Genomic DNA, 15,546 nt, shown 5'->3' with positions numbered 1-15,546 from the left:
TAATATTAAAGGATTTTCTGTTTACCTTCCATTATTCAGAAAATTAAATTACCACAACACATCATTCTCCACAATTCCAGCTAATTAAGGCTTTATTTTTAAGGGCATAGGAAAATATTTTCTCCATCATTAGGCTTAATTTTATTATTCTTAATTTCATCTCATTATCTGGAGCAAGATGAGTTAATGGTGTCTTTTATGATTACTTCTATACATTTAGGCTAACTAAAATGTTTTCCAATACTTTGATTTTGCCATATTCTTTCTATGTAAAAAAAAAAAAAAAAAAACAAAAAACTATCAATGCCACATAATAAAACTGCCAATAATTTCCCCCAATATTCCTTTGTCTAAACATATCACCCAAACTAGAAAGGAAACTTTGCCCCTCCTCCAATTTTTTGCAAGTTTATGTAATAAAATTAGAATAATATAAACTGAAATTATGAGTTGGCTCAAGCATCATCTTTCCAACCAAAACCTTCATTTTTTTTGTGTGTGTATAAGAGTGAAAGAGTGAAGAAGGGGAAGAAGAGGGAGGAAGGGAGGAAGTGTGGGAGGGAGGGACAGAGAGGGAGAGAGAGAGAAAGAGAGAAAGTTAGTTCTGTGAGATACTTCAATAGGTAACTTATTCTCCTTTCAAACATAAAAAAATAAATTGTAATGTGGTAAAGAATATAATAACTAAAACAGTAATAGGAGAAACATAATTGAAAAAGTGTTACTTTGACGAAGAGATAATCAACTTCTCTTAGCAATTACTGGTTGTAATTTTGGTGTAAAAAGCTCACATTACTTGGACATAATCTGTTTTAAATGTGGATCTCTTATCATTGTACCCTCATGAAAAGATATATCATTGGTAACATTTTCTTAGTGCTGAGGAGACTGATAGTAAGATATTTTCAACAAGCCTGAAATTTTAGATGTGGAAGAAACTTATAGAAATCCCCAAGTTCGCATCCAGTGCAGAAATGCCTCTTACCACCATTTTGTCAGATAATATAAAATGCATTACAGTAAATTCAGGCTCACGATCTTTAATGTCACTTAACAGGTCCAGCGTATTTAAAGAAATTCATGAAAAATAGATTATTATTTCTACTCTACTGTGAATTGATACCTTCCAGAAAAATTCTTTACATTTTATTTATTTACTTATATATTTATTTACTTACTTACTTTATGACCATAACTGCAGCATATGGAAGTTCCCAGGCTAGGGGTTGAATCAGAGCTGCAACTGCCAGCCTACACCACAGCCACAGCAATGCAGGATCCTAGCCGCATCTGAGACCCACACCACAGCTCACGGCAATGCCGGATCCTTAACCCACTGAGTGAGGCTAGGGATTGAAGTCTCATCCTCATGGATACTAGTGGGGTTCCTAACCACTGAGCCACAATGGAAACTCCCCAAAATTCTTTACACTTTAAAGTGAGAGTCAGCAAACCACAGTCAGTAAGCCAAATAGCCTGACACCTATTTTTGTAAATAAAGGTTATTATTATTATTATTGTCATCTTTAACACATGCCTATTTCTTTCTTAATGTCTATGGCTGATTTCCTGACAACACAGAGTTAGGGACAGAGCCCACATGGCCCACAAAGCCTAAAATCTTTACTCTCTAGCTCATTATATGAAGTTTTCTGATTCTGGCTCCACAGGCAGACACATTATTTTTAAAATTCACGTAGAAAACTTGGACAAACTCTTTTTCCTTTTTGTCTTAGAATGTGTGAAATTAATATATGTGTATGTACATGCATATATATATATAAAGAACAGTCATATATGTTTATGTTTAAGTATGGGCAATACAAAAAAGTGACTACCTATGATAAAATGAATAGTTTATCAAATTGTGGTATATAGTATTATTTGTAAAGGACTGTTTTGTTATATTGTGGATTACAGAGAGTCCCTAAAAAGCAATAAGGAATTACAAACTTGTTATTTGGCTTCAAAGGCTATTCGAAATTATCTGTTTTTTAAAATACCTAAGGGAATAAATGAACAATGAGATATAGTCCACCCTAACTATTATTTCACAGACTATATATATATATATGAATATGTTCATATATATATATATGAATGTGTTCAAAGGATAATAACATGCCTTATATATTTATCCATACAGTTATAAGTGGGAGAAAAAAAAAGTACAAATGGGAAGAAAGAGAAGAACAGTTTCTCAAATAAGTCAGTGATGTTAACGTGAATTACATTAGTCACTAATCTAAAGAGGATGGAGCAGTACTTTCTACAAAGAAGTAATAAGGCAACGATAATAATAGAAGAGCCGAAAATAATGAGTGAAGGAAAAAAATTCTTATTTTCAATCTTTTCAAAGACTCCACTGAATGGAATCTACTTGGTAGATGTTAAGCCTTTTATTCTTTTAGCGGGAAAAGGACTAATTTCATACTGGAGGGATAACTCTGTATTATCTAGTCACAATGATCTCTTATTCTATTCAGAAACATGATATAAATTAGAATTAAAGACAGTTTTTGTTCTTCTTTCTGGAATGTCCATATATGTTAAACAAAATCAACCCATTTCCTCTACTTTGGAGCAGAAACTGCAGCTTATTTCCATGCATGGTGTTTGATAGATATTCACTGGATCTTTTATATAGGCTTATCCTTTTAAAGAAACATTTTTATAGACAGGTTTAACTTTTTCCTGTGAAAGGACTAGCATTATAATAATTTTGTGGTTCCAACATAGCAAATGATACTCTATTGAACTGAGTTGCAAATTCACTTCCATGTTCAATTTTTGCTTCTTTAGTCAAGAAAATAATTGAGGCTTGAGAATTGATACTTGAGTACTTGATTCTTGCTCCAAAAAGTATTTAGCATTAGCCAGGTTGGTGAATAGAAATACCATGGTTTTGGAGACTAGAAGTCAATGATAATTTTTAAGCTGTGAGGAGTTCCCGTCGTGGCTCAGTGGTTAACGAATCCCACTAGGAACCATGAGGTTGCGGGTTCGGTCCCTGCCCTTGCTCAGTGGGTTAAGGATCTGGCATTGCCATGAGCTGTGGTGTAGGTTGCAGACACGGCTAGGATCCCATGTTGCTGTGGCTCTGGTGTAGGCCAGTGGCTGCAGCTCCTATTCGACCCCTAGCCTGGGAACCTCCATATGCCGCAGGAGCAGCCCTAGAAAAGACAAAAAAAAAAAAAAAAATTAAGCTGTGAGACCTTAGCTCTCAAAGCCTCTAAATTCCCTCATTAAATGATGATGGGGCATACATACTGGGGCAGGAGGGGTTGAAATGGATGGATCATCAGCTTTCTCCCAATTGCAATGGAGGTCATATGGAGGCTTTGAAAGTAAAACAAGAAGAAAATGTGTTTAGATGTGAAAAATAACCATCATTGAAACATAGCAGGACTCTATTGGCTCCTCCCTGGTACAAATCCTTTTAGTGCCCCCACCCCCTCTGTTTCTTGTTTGTAGGATATAGGTTTCATTCAGCCTCCTAGACCTTCCCTGAGTTCCAAAGGGCAGATACCAACCATTGCTAATCAGAGGAGAGAGGCTGCAGAAAGAAAGGAGGAACAGCAGTACAGCCTTGGGACAGAGTCCTGGTTCCTCCTCAAGGAACATACATAACAATATCTTTGAGTTGTTCTGTAGGAACAAAGGCCCCCACCCATGATAACTTCAGATTGAGCACAAGACTCTTGGAGCCCCATTATCTCACCATCAACCAATCAGAAGAGGAGTTCCCTTGTGGCTCAATGGTTAAGGAATCCTACTAGGAACCATGAGGTTGCACGTTCCATCCCTGGCCTTGCTGAGTGAGTTAAGGATCTGGCATTGCCGTGAGCTGTGGTGTAGGTCACAGACAAGACAATCTGGCATTGCTGTGGCTCTGGTGTAGGCTGGCAGCTACAGTTCCAATTGGACCCCTAGCCTAGGAACCTCCATGTGCTGTGGGATCGGCCCTAGAAAAGGCAAAAAAAAAAAAAAAAAAAAAAAAAGGAAGAAAATCACACCCGCAGCCCTCACCCCTAATTTTGCTTATTAAACACTTCTCACTGAAAACCATCATAGAGTTAAGGGATTTTTATCATTAGCCATCTGTTCTCCTTGCTTGGCCCTCCAATATACTTTTCTCTGCTTCAGATTTCAACATTATGGTTTGTTTGGCCTCACTGTGCATTCTGGCACATGAACTTGCATTCAGTAACATCATCATAGTAATAAGATGAAAATGATTTTAGGAAGAATAATCTATCAGCAAAAAGAAATATGCAATTTTTAAAGTTAATGATTTTTCTTTTAAAACAAGCACTAATTTGCATATATGTAAAGGGCTCTTTAAGTGATATTTTTGAAATTATTTACATTAACAGAGGTTGATAAAAAAATTAATGTGTGAAATGTGTTTAATCAATCAGGTTTCTCAGGCCACAAACAACAGAAATTTATTCTAGTTAATTTCAGTACAAGGAAATTGATTGAAAATCTGTCTGGAACTTTCAGAATAAATGGGAAGAGCTGAGGACATGGTTTGGAAAGAAGAAAAAATCATGGCATCACTGGAGTCCCAAGAAGTGGCAGTTATAGAATGTTCTTAAGAGTCTGGACAGACTGGTATAAACCCTGCTGCTGGAAAAGAATTTAATTGATTCCAAAAAGCCTCTGTTTAGTTTTGTGCTCAATTGTATTTTTAAAGTAACTTCATATCTGTTTCTTTGCCTTTTCTTTTCTTTCTTTTTTTTTTTTTTGGCTGCGCTCCCAGCATGTGGAAATTCCAGGGCTAGTGATTGAACCCGCACCACAGCAGTTACCCAAGTCAATGCAATGACAACACTGGATCCTTAACCCTCTGCACCACAGGAGAACTCCTGTTTCTCTTGTTAATGAACATTCTGAAATCTATAATATATCAACATATTTAGAATATTTTCTAGCAAGTATCTTTAACTGTGCAGTCTTGGTTTGAATCCCTAAATTCAAGGTGATATTTACTCAACTATTTAGCTATGTTGTAACAAGGGTTGCTTACTTTCTTATTTTGGTGAGATGTAGGGGAGTAAAATTTGCCATTGTTAAGTGTGTCTCTTTGGTGTGAGGTTAAATACTTTTAAGAAACAAAAGACACAGGAAGAACTTTGACCTTTCCCCTACAAGCCTTAAAAAAATGGAGATAGAGGTCCTGTTCCAGGGAGGCAGTTATCACCATAGGTAACTGTAAAATAACATGAACTAGGTGTTATAGGTACAGAGCAGCCTAGCAAAGTCTGTTTGTTAAAAACCAAAACAAAACAATGAACACTGAACTATGTGGCTCAGTGCAGCAAACATTTCTTTATCAAACATTAGCTGTTTTCATCTTCCTTTAAATTGCTTTCCCTCCCTTTGAAGTTCCAGAAGCCTACCTACCTCTCCTTAGCCAAGATGACACATATACCTCATTTTATCTGAGTATCTTTAGAATTTCTCATGTTATAAGGATTCCTCATACAGACATAATTAAATTTGTTTTTGTTTTTTTTTTTTTGGAAAGAAATAGAGATGTAGTTCTCTACAGGGCTTTGAAAAAATAAATTAGTAAAAGTACAGACATTCCCTTACAGTTAGGGGAAAAAAAAAAACCCTATTTTCTGCATAGGGAATATGGTATCTGTCAAAATAAATGGAGACCATAACAGAAATTCAATGCAGAATTATTGTTTGTGTCTTGACCCAGGAAGAAGCAACTAAAGGTACAGACTGAGAAGCAGCAGCCTGATTTTCATGGCTCACTCAAAGTGATTTTTACTTTCTTTTCCTTCTTTCCAAAAATTTAAATTTTAAAAAGTGGATCTGACCAGAAGTATTCAGCCTCATGCCAAATATTAATGTATGCTTCTTATACACAATTTTCAGCCTTTCATTGTTAACCTTTTTTATTTCTTCCAAAACTAAATAGGAACTTCCAAAGAAACAAAACAAACCAAAAAAAAGGATTTTTTTTTTACCTGTTAATCTGTCTTGTCAACTTAATTATTAGGACAGCTGAAGGATCCTAAGAGGATAGAGGAAAAATTTTCTTTCATATTTTTCATCACACCTTTTTGGTTTATCTATTGCCACATTTAGAGTCTATTATTTTTACCATCCTGCTTTTTTTTTTTTTTTTTTTTTTTTTGTCTTTTTGTCTTTTTTGTTGTTGTTGTTTGTTGTTATTGTCGCCACTTCCTGGGCCGCTCCCGCGGCATATGGAGGTTCCCAGGCTAGGGGTTGAATAGGAGCTGCAGCCACCGGCCTACGCCAGAGCCACAGCAACGCAGGATCTGAGCCGCGTCTGCAACCTACACCACAGCTCACGGCAACGCCGGATCGTTAACCCACTGAGCAAGGGCAGGGATCGAACCCGCAACATCATGGTTCCTAGTCGGATTCGTTAACCACTGCGCCACGACGGGAACTCCCCATCCTGCTTTTAATAGCACTTTCCACATAAAGAATTATGTTTCAAATGAGAAAAAAAAATCACAAGTAAAATGATAAAGGGAATCTATAACTTTCTTCAGTGAAGATCTACAAGTATGAAAGAATTGAACCAGCAGCTTTAACATCATCACCCAGGATCTGATTCCTCTCTATTTCTCTGACCTCTCTTCCATGCTCTGGCTTTAGCCTCAGACTCCACACTGCTGCCTCCTAACAACTAGATTCCCTGTATAGTAGTAAAATGACTGTTAAACAGTTTCACCACAGACTGTCAAGGGAAAGAAAGGTGGTCTTTCCCAGTAGCTCCAAAGGTAAGAGAAAAAGCTCCTGTTTTCTCAAAGGCAGTCAAGGCCCTGCCTCTAGAGGTGAGGGTGGGGACAAGCCCAGCCACACCATTGGGATGAGAATGGAGCAGGATGTTGGCCCCAGCAAAATCTAGATATTCCAAAAGAAGGGGGTAAATACAAAGTAAAAAAAAAAAAAAAAAAAAAAAAAAAGGCAATTGTTTATTACATACTGATTTAGAGACTATTACATATTCTATTACATCTTCATAAAGAATAATGTTCCACTTTTTAAATGAGGGTTACATTTGATTTTGTAAAGGAATAAGAGACTGGTTTATTCCATCCAAATTTATTTTTTTGCCTCACAAATTTCCATATCTATCTTACTTCTAATAATTCATAGGATGCATAGCAATTTCTACTCTTGGCAAAGAAATGTGAGAATTACCTTATTTCACATAAGACACTATGGTAATGGCTTTTGGTCCCTGATGACGTGTCATCTGCTGGATTCAGATCAATGATCCAGAAATGAAAAGTTCTATCCCGTATTATCCAACTCTTTGAATTTCATATGGCAACAACTAATTAAGTGCTTTTTTAATGAGAATTTCTTGAGGTAACTTTTGCTTTCCTTGTGCATTCCTTGATTATTTTGCCCTTCTCTAATATGGGTAATAAAAACAAGCTCCACATCTATCCATGTCTAAACAACTCTATGTGGGTTTAACTTTTTTCACTTAATTTATGTGAACAAATACATGTGGCTCGATTTTCATTATTCTAACTATAAATCCATTGTTCCTTGAGATAAGAGGGGTAAAATTATTTTTATAACAGCCTTACTTAATTAGCTTGCCAAAATATCCCCTTGATGTATTGTTTCTAAATATTGTATATTATCTTTTTATTCCACCCTTAATTGTACTTGAGTTTTTAGAGTTAAAGGCATCTACAAAATCCAATCACTTTAATAAATATAATTTTTCATTCTATCTTAGTGGTAATATAAGAGTTGTTTTACCTTTAGATGCTGGTCTGTTAGTTCTTTTCATTGTAATCTTGGGGAAAATTCACAGGAAATCCTTTAGTTATTTTATCCCCAAACCAGTAACCATTGTCATCAGCAATTCAGATTGGTCCTTTATTATAAATGTTACTTTTAGCCAACTGTCATGTTATTCTACAAGACCAAGTCCTCCAGCTCTCTCCATTCAAGGAAGAGATGTCCCAGCTGGGAATGTTGTCAAAGCACCAAAAGTTGGCATAAAATTTATGTTTTATTGCACCACTTTCTAATATTTTATCAGTAGAAAGATAGAATTCTGAGCAGCAGACATGGAGAATGTGGCCATAAAAGCAATCTCAAAGGTAAATGATCTTACAACAGGTCTAGTTTCTCTGGCCTAAAATTTGATTGAAGGTAAAATTAAAACAGGTGAGAGAGGGAGTTTCCATGGTGGCTAAGTGGGTTAAGGACCTGATGTTGTCTTTAAGGATGCATGTTCAATCCCTGGCCTCACTCAGTGGGTTAAGGATACCACATTGCTGCAACCTGTGGTGTAGGCTGCAGCTCTGATTTGACCCATGGACCAGGAATTTCCAAATGCCACAGGTTAAGCCATAAAAAAGAAAAAGAAAAAGAAAAACAAAGAAAATATGTGGGACAAAAATAAAACCTCATTACTACTACTGGTTTTGTAACAAAATTTTACTTTAAAATTCAATGAAAATCTTTTTTAATTTTTGGTCTATTTAGGGCCACACCCATGGCATATGGAAATACTCAGGCTAGGGGTCAAATTGGAGTTGCAGCTGCCACCCTGCACTACAGACACAAATACAAAAACACAGGATCTGAGCTGCGTCTGCAACCTACACCACAGCTTGCAGCAATACCAGATCCTTAACCCACTGATCAGGGGGCAGGGATAAAACCCACAATCTAATAGATACCAGTCGAGTTCGTTACCACTGAGCCACAACGGAAACACCAGAAAATCATTTTGTATTGAAAGTTTTATTTACACATGGCATATGTGTGTGTATACACACATGCATGTAGATACACAGTCACACACACAAACATAAACCATACATTAGGCAACTACAGTTTACCTGGCAGGGAAAATATTTTTCAGTAATACTTAGAATTTCCGCAAACATTGATCAAATATTAGAATGCCAGTTTGTCCTCATATTGTCTCTATATTCTAAATTACAGACAAATTTAAAGCTAGTGTAGAGAAAGATCTAGGAATTCAAACTAATTCATGCTTGTTCTCTAATTCATATTATGCCTGCCCACAATCTATTCTTTCATTTGAAAGAATAAAAATAGAAAACACTAATTATGTCAAATATCTTCAATGTAAAATTAAACAAAAGTTAAAGTATTTCAATAAAGGGAAATGTTTTTCTGACAAGCAAATATCTCAGCTATTCATGCTATTAATCATTACACTGTTTTCCATTTCCATAATGTTGGTTTTATCATGTCACTTTCTTCGTGGCATTTACGTTTCAGTAGTGTTTGCTTTGGTTTGACCTAGTAACACTTTTACTTATATTGGTGCCAATCTTTCTCAGAAACAACAAGGCATTTGATAGAATATCTTAATACAGGGTAAAGGAAATAACTTTAAAACATGTATTTCTAAGAATCCTTGGAATGCCAGATATTCTATATTTTGCGAAAAAACTATTTTTCAATTAGACACATTTTCTGCTACATACACACAGACTCCCAAGTCAACCTTCTGTTAAAATGCATGTTTAGATTAAGTTGTTTAGACACTGCTTATGTAAGAAGACGTTGTGCAACTGATTCTGAAAATTAGTAATGAGATGCAGTGCAGATTCCAGGAACTTGGGCTTTGTTTTTATGGCCTTCATGGCTATTCCACATGTCAGAGAAAGCAGCTTCCAGGAACTCTCTTAAAATAAAGGCTCTGTGGATATGCTAAGAACTAATGATCAAGCCTGGAACTGAGGCACTTGCAGAAAGGACAAAATCAGCCCTCAAGTCTCTACATAGTGCCCTAGATAGGCAAAAAAAAAAAATGCTTCCTTCACTCATACAACAGCTATTTGAGAATCTACACACCAGACAGTGATTTAAACGTCAGGAAACCTCCAGTGAAAACAGACATGTATCCCTCCTAGTCCTTATGTGCCTCATATTCCTGCATAGAGACTGGTGGTCAATAAGTAGATGTTACAAGAGCTATGGTTTTACACAGGGTGAGGTACATGGAAGGGTTGGGAGGGTTGGGATAAGGGCTGCACATTTAAATAAAGTAGACTGTGGAAGACCAGGACTGCAGCCTTGAGAAAAGGGGATAGAAGTAGAAGCAGGATCAGTTAGGTAAAAGGTTAGATTCTACTACAGAGCCTGAATTTTACCCAGAGTGAAATGAAGAGCAGAGCACAGTATGGTCAAAAAATTAGGTTTCAAAGGTTTTGAAGGATAACATGGCTGATATTCTAAGAATAGATTGAGTATAGGGAGCCAGAATTGGAAGTAAGGTCAGCAGTTAGGAGACTTCAAAGGGACAAGATAGGAAAGAAAATAGCGAGATATGGTTGGATTCTGGCTCTGTGTTGATGGGAGAGCTAAGAGGACTTCCTGATGGAGTGCATGGCAATGTGAGATAAGAGGAGAAGGTAAGATGAGCCCACCATTTTTGACCTAAGCAACCAGGTGAAAGTTAAGATTCTGAGGTCAGATAAGAGACATGTTCCAACTATTGGCAAGTGAAAAAGAACTTGGTATAGTAACCTACATTATGACACTCACCTTATTTCTAAATCAGACCCTAAGGAAACTTTTCCACATCTCAGAGTTTTCATTCTGAGAAACCACAGAGAATAAGTGATGTCCCTCCCTCTTTTAGTAAACTATTTAAGAATTGTATCCCCAGAAGTTGGGGGTGTAACTCCATATACAGCCCTGAAGACTGCCAAAGGTAGCCCAGAAGGATGGATGTGGACTTTGAAAACCACAACAAAACTATTAGTCGGGAAGCCAGGAATGGTGTCCATCTAGGCAAGAGAAGTCCTCCAAGTCACTGGAACACAAATCTGAGTGAAGAAAAGAACCAGAGAGTGCCTGGTGGGATGTAGTCTCTACACACCTTAGAGAAGACTCTTCTCTTTAGCCTCAGCCCTCCAAGAAGAAAGAGGCTTGAGAAGGCCAAGATTCTAGTACCCTATTCTGAGGATCAGAGTAAAGCTACTATGATATTACCTCTTGATTTTACTACAGTCTGATTTGATTTGGTCTTACTATGGGAAAATAGATCAATATGTTTTGTAATTTTGAAAGGTGCCATTGGCATGTTGAATTAATTGAACAAGGGGACAGTAATACCGAGATGGCTTTAATGCCTTAGTAGCCTTCATAAGCAAACCAAAACCTAAGCATGAAATGTCTCAAGTTTAAGAAATCAGAATGTAAGGACAACTAATCATAGCCAAATAAACTTTCTCAAAGAATGTGACCACTGGAGTTCCTGTCATGGCGCAGTGGTTAACAAATCCGACTAGGAACCATGAGGTTTCGGGTTCGATCCCTGGCCTTGCTCAGTGGGTTAATGATCAGGCGTTGCTGTGAGCTGTGGGGTAGGTGGCAGATGCGGCTCGGATCCTGCATTGCTGTGGCTCTGGCGTAGGCCAGTGGCTACAGCTCCGATTAGACCCCAATGAAGAGTCAAGCCAGAAACAGTCCTTCTGGATACATACATAGGCATCAGTCTCATGATCCCTTTATTGCTCACTGCTCTTCATCCTTAACTAATAAAGTTGCAAAGAATCATTAAGGCAACTGGTAGCTGTATTTCAATTTAGAATGAGACTATATAGACATCACTGATAGGATGATTACCACTGATGGTATCAGAGAGCCATCCAGTCAAACTTTCTACCTCTTCCCATCGTAAAACAATAAACAAAGAAAGAAAAGAAAATATTTCTGCTGCTGGTTAAGGCTGGCAATTTAAACAACTTAATTTGCTTTTCATAATCCAGTTATTAACTACAGTTCCTATTAATCCTTGGTCTCATTAGCTTTGACTCTAATCAATCCCAAATGAACACACATACATTGCCTGTGAAAATAAATCACTACGTATTTTTGTTTTTACTGGATTCATAATATGCATCATTACTATCATATTTTAAGAATGAGTTTGACATTCTCATAACATTATTTTCTTTACTAAAAAATGTAAGATATCTTCTTACTTTTAAAAAAACACAAATAGGAATTCTCGTTATGGAGCAGTAGAAACAAATACAACTAGGAACCATGAGGTTGCGGGTTTGATCCCTGGCCTCACTCAATGGTTTAAGGATCCAGTGTTGCTGTGAGTTGTGGTGTAGTTCACAGACTTGGCTTGGATTGTCATTGCTGTGGCTGTGGTATAGGCTGGCAGCTGTATCTCCAACTGAACCCCTAGCCTGGGAAACTCCATATGACGTGGGTGTGGCCCTAAAAGGACAAAAGACAAACAAACAAACAAAATACAAATCGCAACAGCAATTGAGTACATAAAATCCTTAATTTGGAGCACACAGTAGCCATCAAGTGGCATTTTAGCTATGGTGACAGCAATTTTATAACATGCTTAAAATACATATTATAAACATGATTTATGTTACTTACATAGTATTTTCAAATAATTATGTCTTTTAATAGATACTTTGTGAAGTATTGATTTTGATACTTTGGAAGTATTGATTTTTATAATGTTCTTCAAATAAACTATTTTCATAAATATGTATATTTTATGAATGTAATGATTAATTTTTTTCTAACTAGATTTTCCTGACCAACTTTGAAAGTTACAGGAAACATTTTATCCTTCGTGCACCTGTGTACACAATTCATAGTCAAAGGACATTTGTTGCTATTTTCCTTTTAATTTCACCCTTGTACAAATAAAACTTTTGCTTGGGAAGTGGTCCTTCTGCTGAACTATCTTGTTCCTCATTACATCTGTGTGACTAAGAAACCTAGTTGGACATAGATTTACTCTGCCTGCAGGCCTGGCTGTTCTAAAAGTGTGAACTCAACGTGGCTGTAATTCTGATGTCTGCCAGTATAATCTCATTGCTACAAGTCTTTCATGCAAAATTAGATTGTATAGCTTCTATCTGAAATCCCAAGCTTTAGAGTTCTCTAAAGGAAACAATATCCTTAGTACAGAGTATTCTCAAGAAATATCTAATTTTCCTTCCTAGTATTCTCAGAAAAAGGAGTCTGCACTGTTTTCAATACTCATGCAGACTTCCAATCACCAAAGCACTCACTCAGTTTTGTCTTTTCAAGACCAGTATCAACATTTGACACCTGTTTTTGAATGAATGAACCTCAGCAATGACACCTTGAAACACCAGATGCATTTCTTTGAGATTATTTTAAAAAGTAAACAATCCTGAAGTCTTAGCCCTGATGGTGGCTCAGTTGAGGTCAAATGTGGTTGAAAAATAAGTAATAAAACTGAGGGAAATTTTTAATGATAGATTAGGAGATACATTTTGTACTTGATTTTCAATTTCCTCAAAAATAATAAAAAGAAATAGAAAAATTAAGAAATAAAAGGATTTATGAAGAAGCCTGGAAAGAGGTTTAAGGGCCTACAGGAAACTAAAAGTGAAAGAAAAAGCAAAAAATTGAAATCAACTCCAACTAAACTTGTTTGATGCCTGACACATAGATTACTGGGTGAATGTTCTCTAAAGAATGATTGCCTATCTTTTTTCAGCATTTCTCCAAAAGTTATCTCTATGTATTTTTTTTTTTTTTTTGTACATACTGCTTATGGAAATTCCTGGCCAAGGGATGGAATCCAAGCTGCAGCTGCAACTTAGACCACAGGTGCAGCAATGCTGGATTCTTAACCCACTGCTCCAGGCCAGGGATTGCCCTGAGACAACATTGAATCCTTAATCCTCTGTACCACAGCAGAAACTCCCTCTCTATGTGTCTTTAATAGAATAATAGAATAAGATGTAATTAATATACTTAGATTGAGAATACATGTCATATATATACATATATGGTGCAGAAACTTCATCTATAAATATTTAACCCAACTAGGACCATTTCCTAGGAGGTTTATTTTTAAGTGATTATTTTGCGTATTTGTAAAATTCTAATTTCTTGTTTCACGTATGTTTATTTTAAGGATCATTGCTTGAGTGAAGCGTCCTCATCTAATCTGTATATATCCAGGTCCAAAAGATGTTACTGGAATGAGCAGAGAGGTTTACAAGCAAAATGCAATTGCCTATGCCTAAAATTAGAAAAGATATGGAAAATAACTAAAAGTATCAAGTGTTAATCTCAAAAGGTTGTGTTAAATATCTAGATATGCTTTCCTCATAAAAGGCCCTAAAATCAATATCAGAACCTCCTCTAGATAAATTATGAGTCTGATCTAAATTTACTGTCTATTTTTTAGGCTGAAAGTGATCAGTAATCTCAAATAAAACTAATAGTCTATAAGAACAGCTTTCTTTTTAAACACGATGAAAAAATGTTTTGAGAAACTTCCAAAAATATCACATGACAATTATGCACAGCATTCTGAAAGATTTCCTCAAGGGAGCTGAAAGTTGTACTGCCATAATAAATTCCCTTCAAGACACTGACAGATTGAAAGACCATGCCATAGACCATGGCCGCCTTCGCCAACTGCACAGATTTCCTGAGTTAGTTAAAAAATGTCTTTGGCTAAATAAGCTCTATGTCTGCAGTCTATGGTTACATATTTGAAGCTAACAATTTTTATAATTTTGTCTTCTGAGATACATTTGGTGACTGGAAATGTAAGACTGAATAGCAGCCTCTTGAAAATTTCAGGCTTAAGGAGCCTCCTGTGTAAAGTGAAGAATTCATGGAATATAAAATTATTGTAATTTTAAGACTCAGAATCTAGTGATTACTTTAACATTCATGCTGAGATTTTTTAGATGTTGGCTAATGTTGGCTAATAAGTATCCCTTAGATAAGTATATTTTAGTTTCTATAATTCTCTCTTATTGAAAAGTGAATAATTTTCCTCCAACAGTCTTCTGTGCTTAGCCTCAGCATTATTATATTACAAACTCTACATCTCTAAGAATGAGATGGAGTTTTTTGAGGATAATTCTTTTAAATTTATTTTTAAAGGATTTACACTGAATTCGTGTACAATGGCACGCCAATCCCAAAGGCGAATACTGTTCTGATTTCTTCACTGTAGATTGATACTAGGACTTTGTATAAATGGAATTATACAAAAGTATTCTTGTGTCTGGCTTCTTTTGCAAATCATGTTTTTGAGTTTTACCCACAATGTTGCATATGTCAACAGACTGTTCCTTTCTATTACCAGGTATGAGTAAACCACAATTTGCTTATCTGTTCTGCTAATGAGGCATTTGGATTGTTTCCCATTTGGCCTATTATGAATAAAGTTATGATGGGCATAATTATTCATGTTCTTATTTCTCTTGGGTAAATACCTAGACTTGGGATTGCTGGGTAATATGGCTGATATATGTTTATCTTCACAAGAAACCATCAAACCACGTTTTCAAGAGGTAGTACCATTTTATTCTATCACCAGCAAAGTATGAGAATTCCAGTTGCCCCAAAGGCCTGCCAATATATGACCGTCTTTTTAATTTTAGCCATTCTAGCAGGTGTATATAAAATTTTCACATTTGTTCATTAAATGCTGATTATATTTACCTTTTGGGTGCTCTCTATTATTCCTTGCATATAATTTCCTTTGAGTATGAAGAAATT

The 15,546-nt window shown here is 36.2% G+C and overlaps 1 protein-coding gene across 50 annotated transcripts in view; it reads right to left on the bottom strand.

Moving 5' to 3' along the window:
• NAALADL2 (N-acetylated alpha-linked acidic dipeptidase like 2) overlaps positions 1–15,546 on the bottom strand; it is a 1,339,033-nt gene that overhangs the window by 323,569 nt on the left and 999,918 nt on the right. For 19 of the 50 annotated variants that reach the window (XM_084990307.1, XM_084990303.1, XM_084990341.1 and 16 more), the window contains one exon: positions 3,271–3,339. The exons of the other annotated variants lie outside the window; for them this stretch is intronic. In XM_084990307.1, the coding sequence (XP_084846433.1) occupies positions 3,271–3,339 (69 nt within the window). The remainder of the gene's footprint in view (positions 1–3,270; positions 3,340–15,546) is intronic. 50 annotated transcript variants of the gene reach the window in all.

The sequence above is a fragment of the Sus scrofa genome, chromosome 13 (assembly GCF_054392235.1).
Source record: "Sus scrofa isolate SSC_HxYL_T2T_F1_AM1 chromosome 13, Sscrofa_HxYL_maternal_Yorkshire_Landrace_v2.0, whole genome shotgun sequence".
Taxonomy (NCBI): domain Eukaryota; kingdom Metazoa; phylum Chordata; class Mammalia; order Artiodactyla; family Suidae; genus Sus; species Sus scrofa.
Note: the sequence above shows the minus strand (reverse complement) of the source record. Positions and strands in the feature narration are given on the sequence as shown.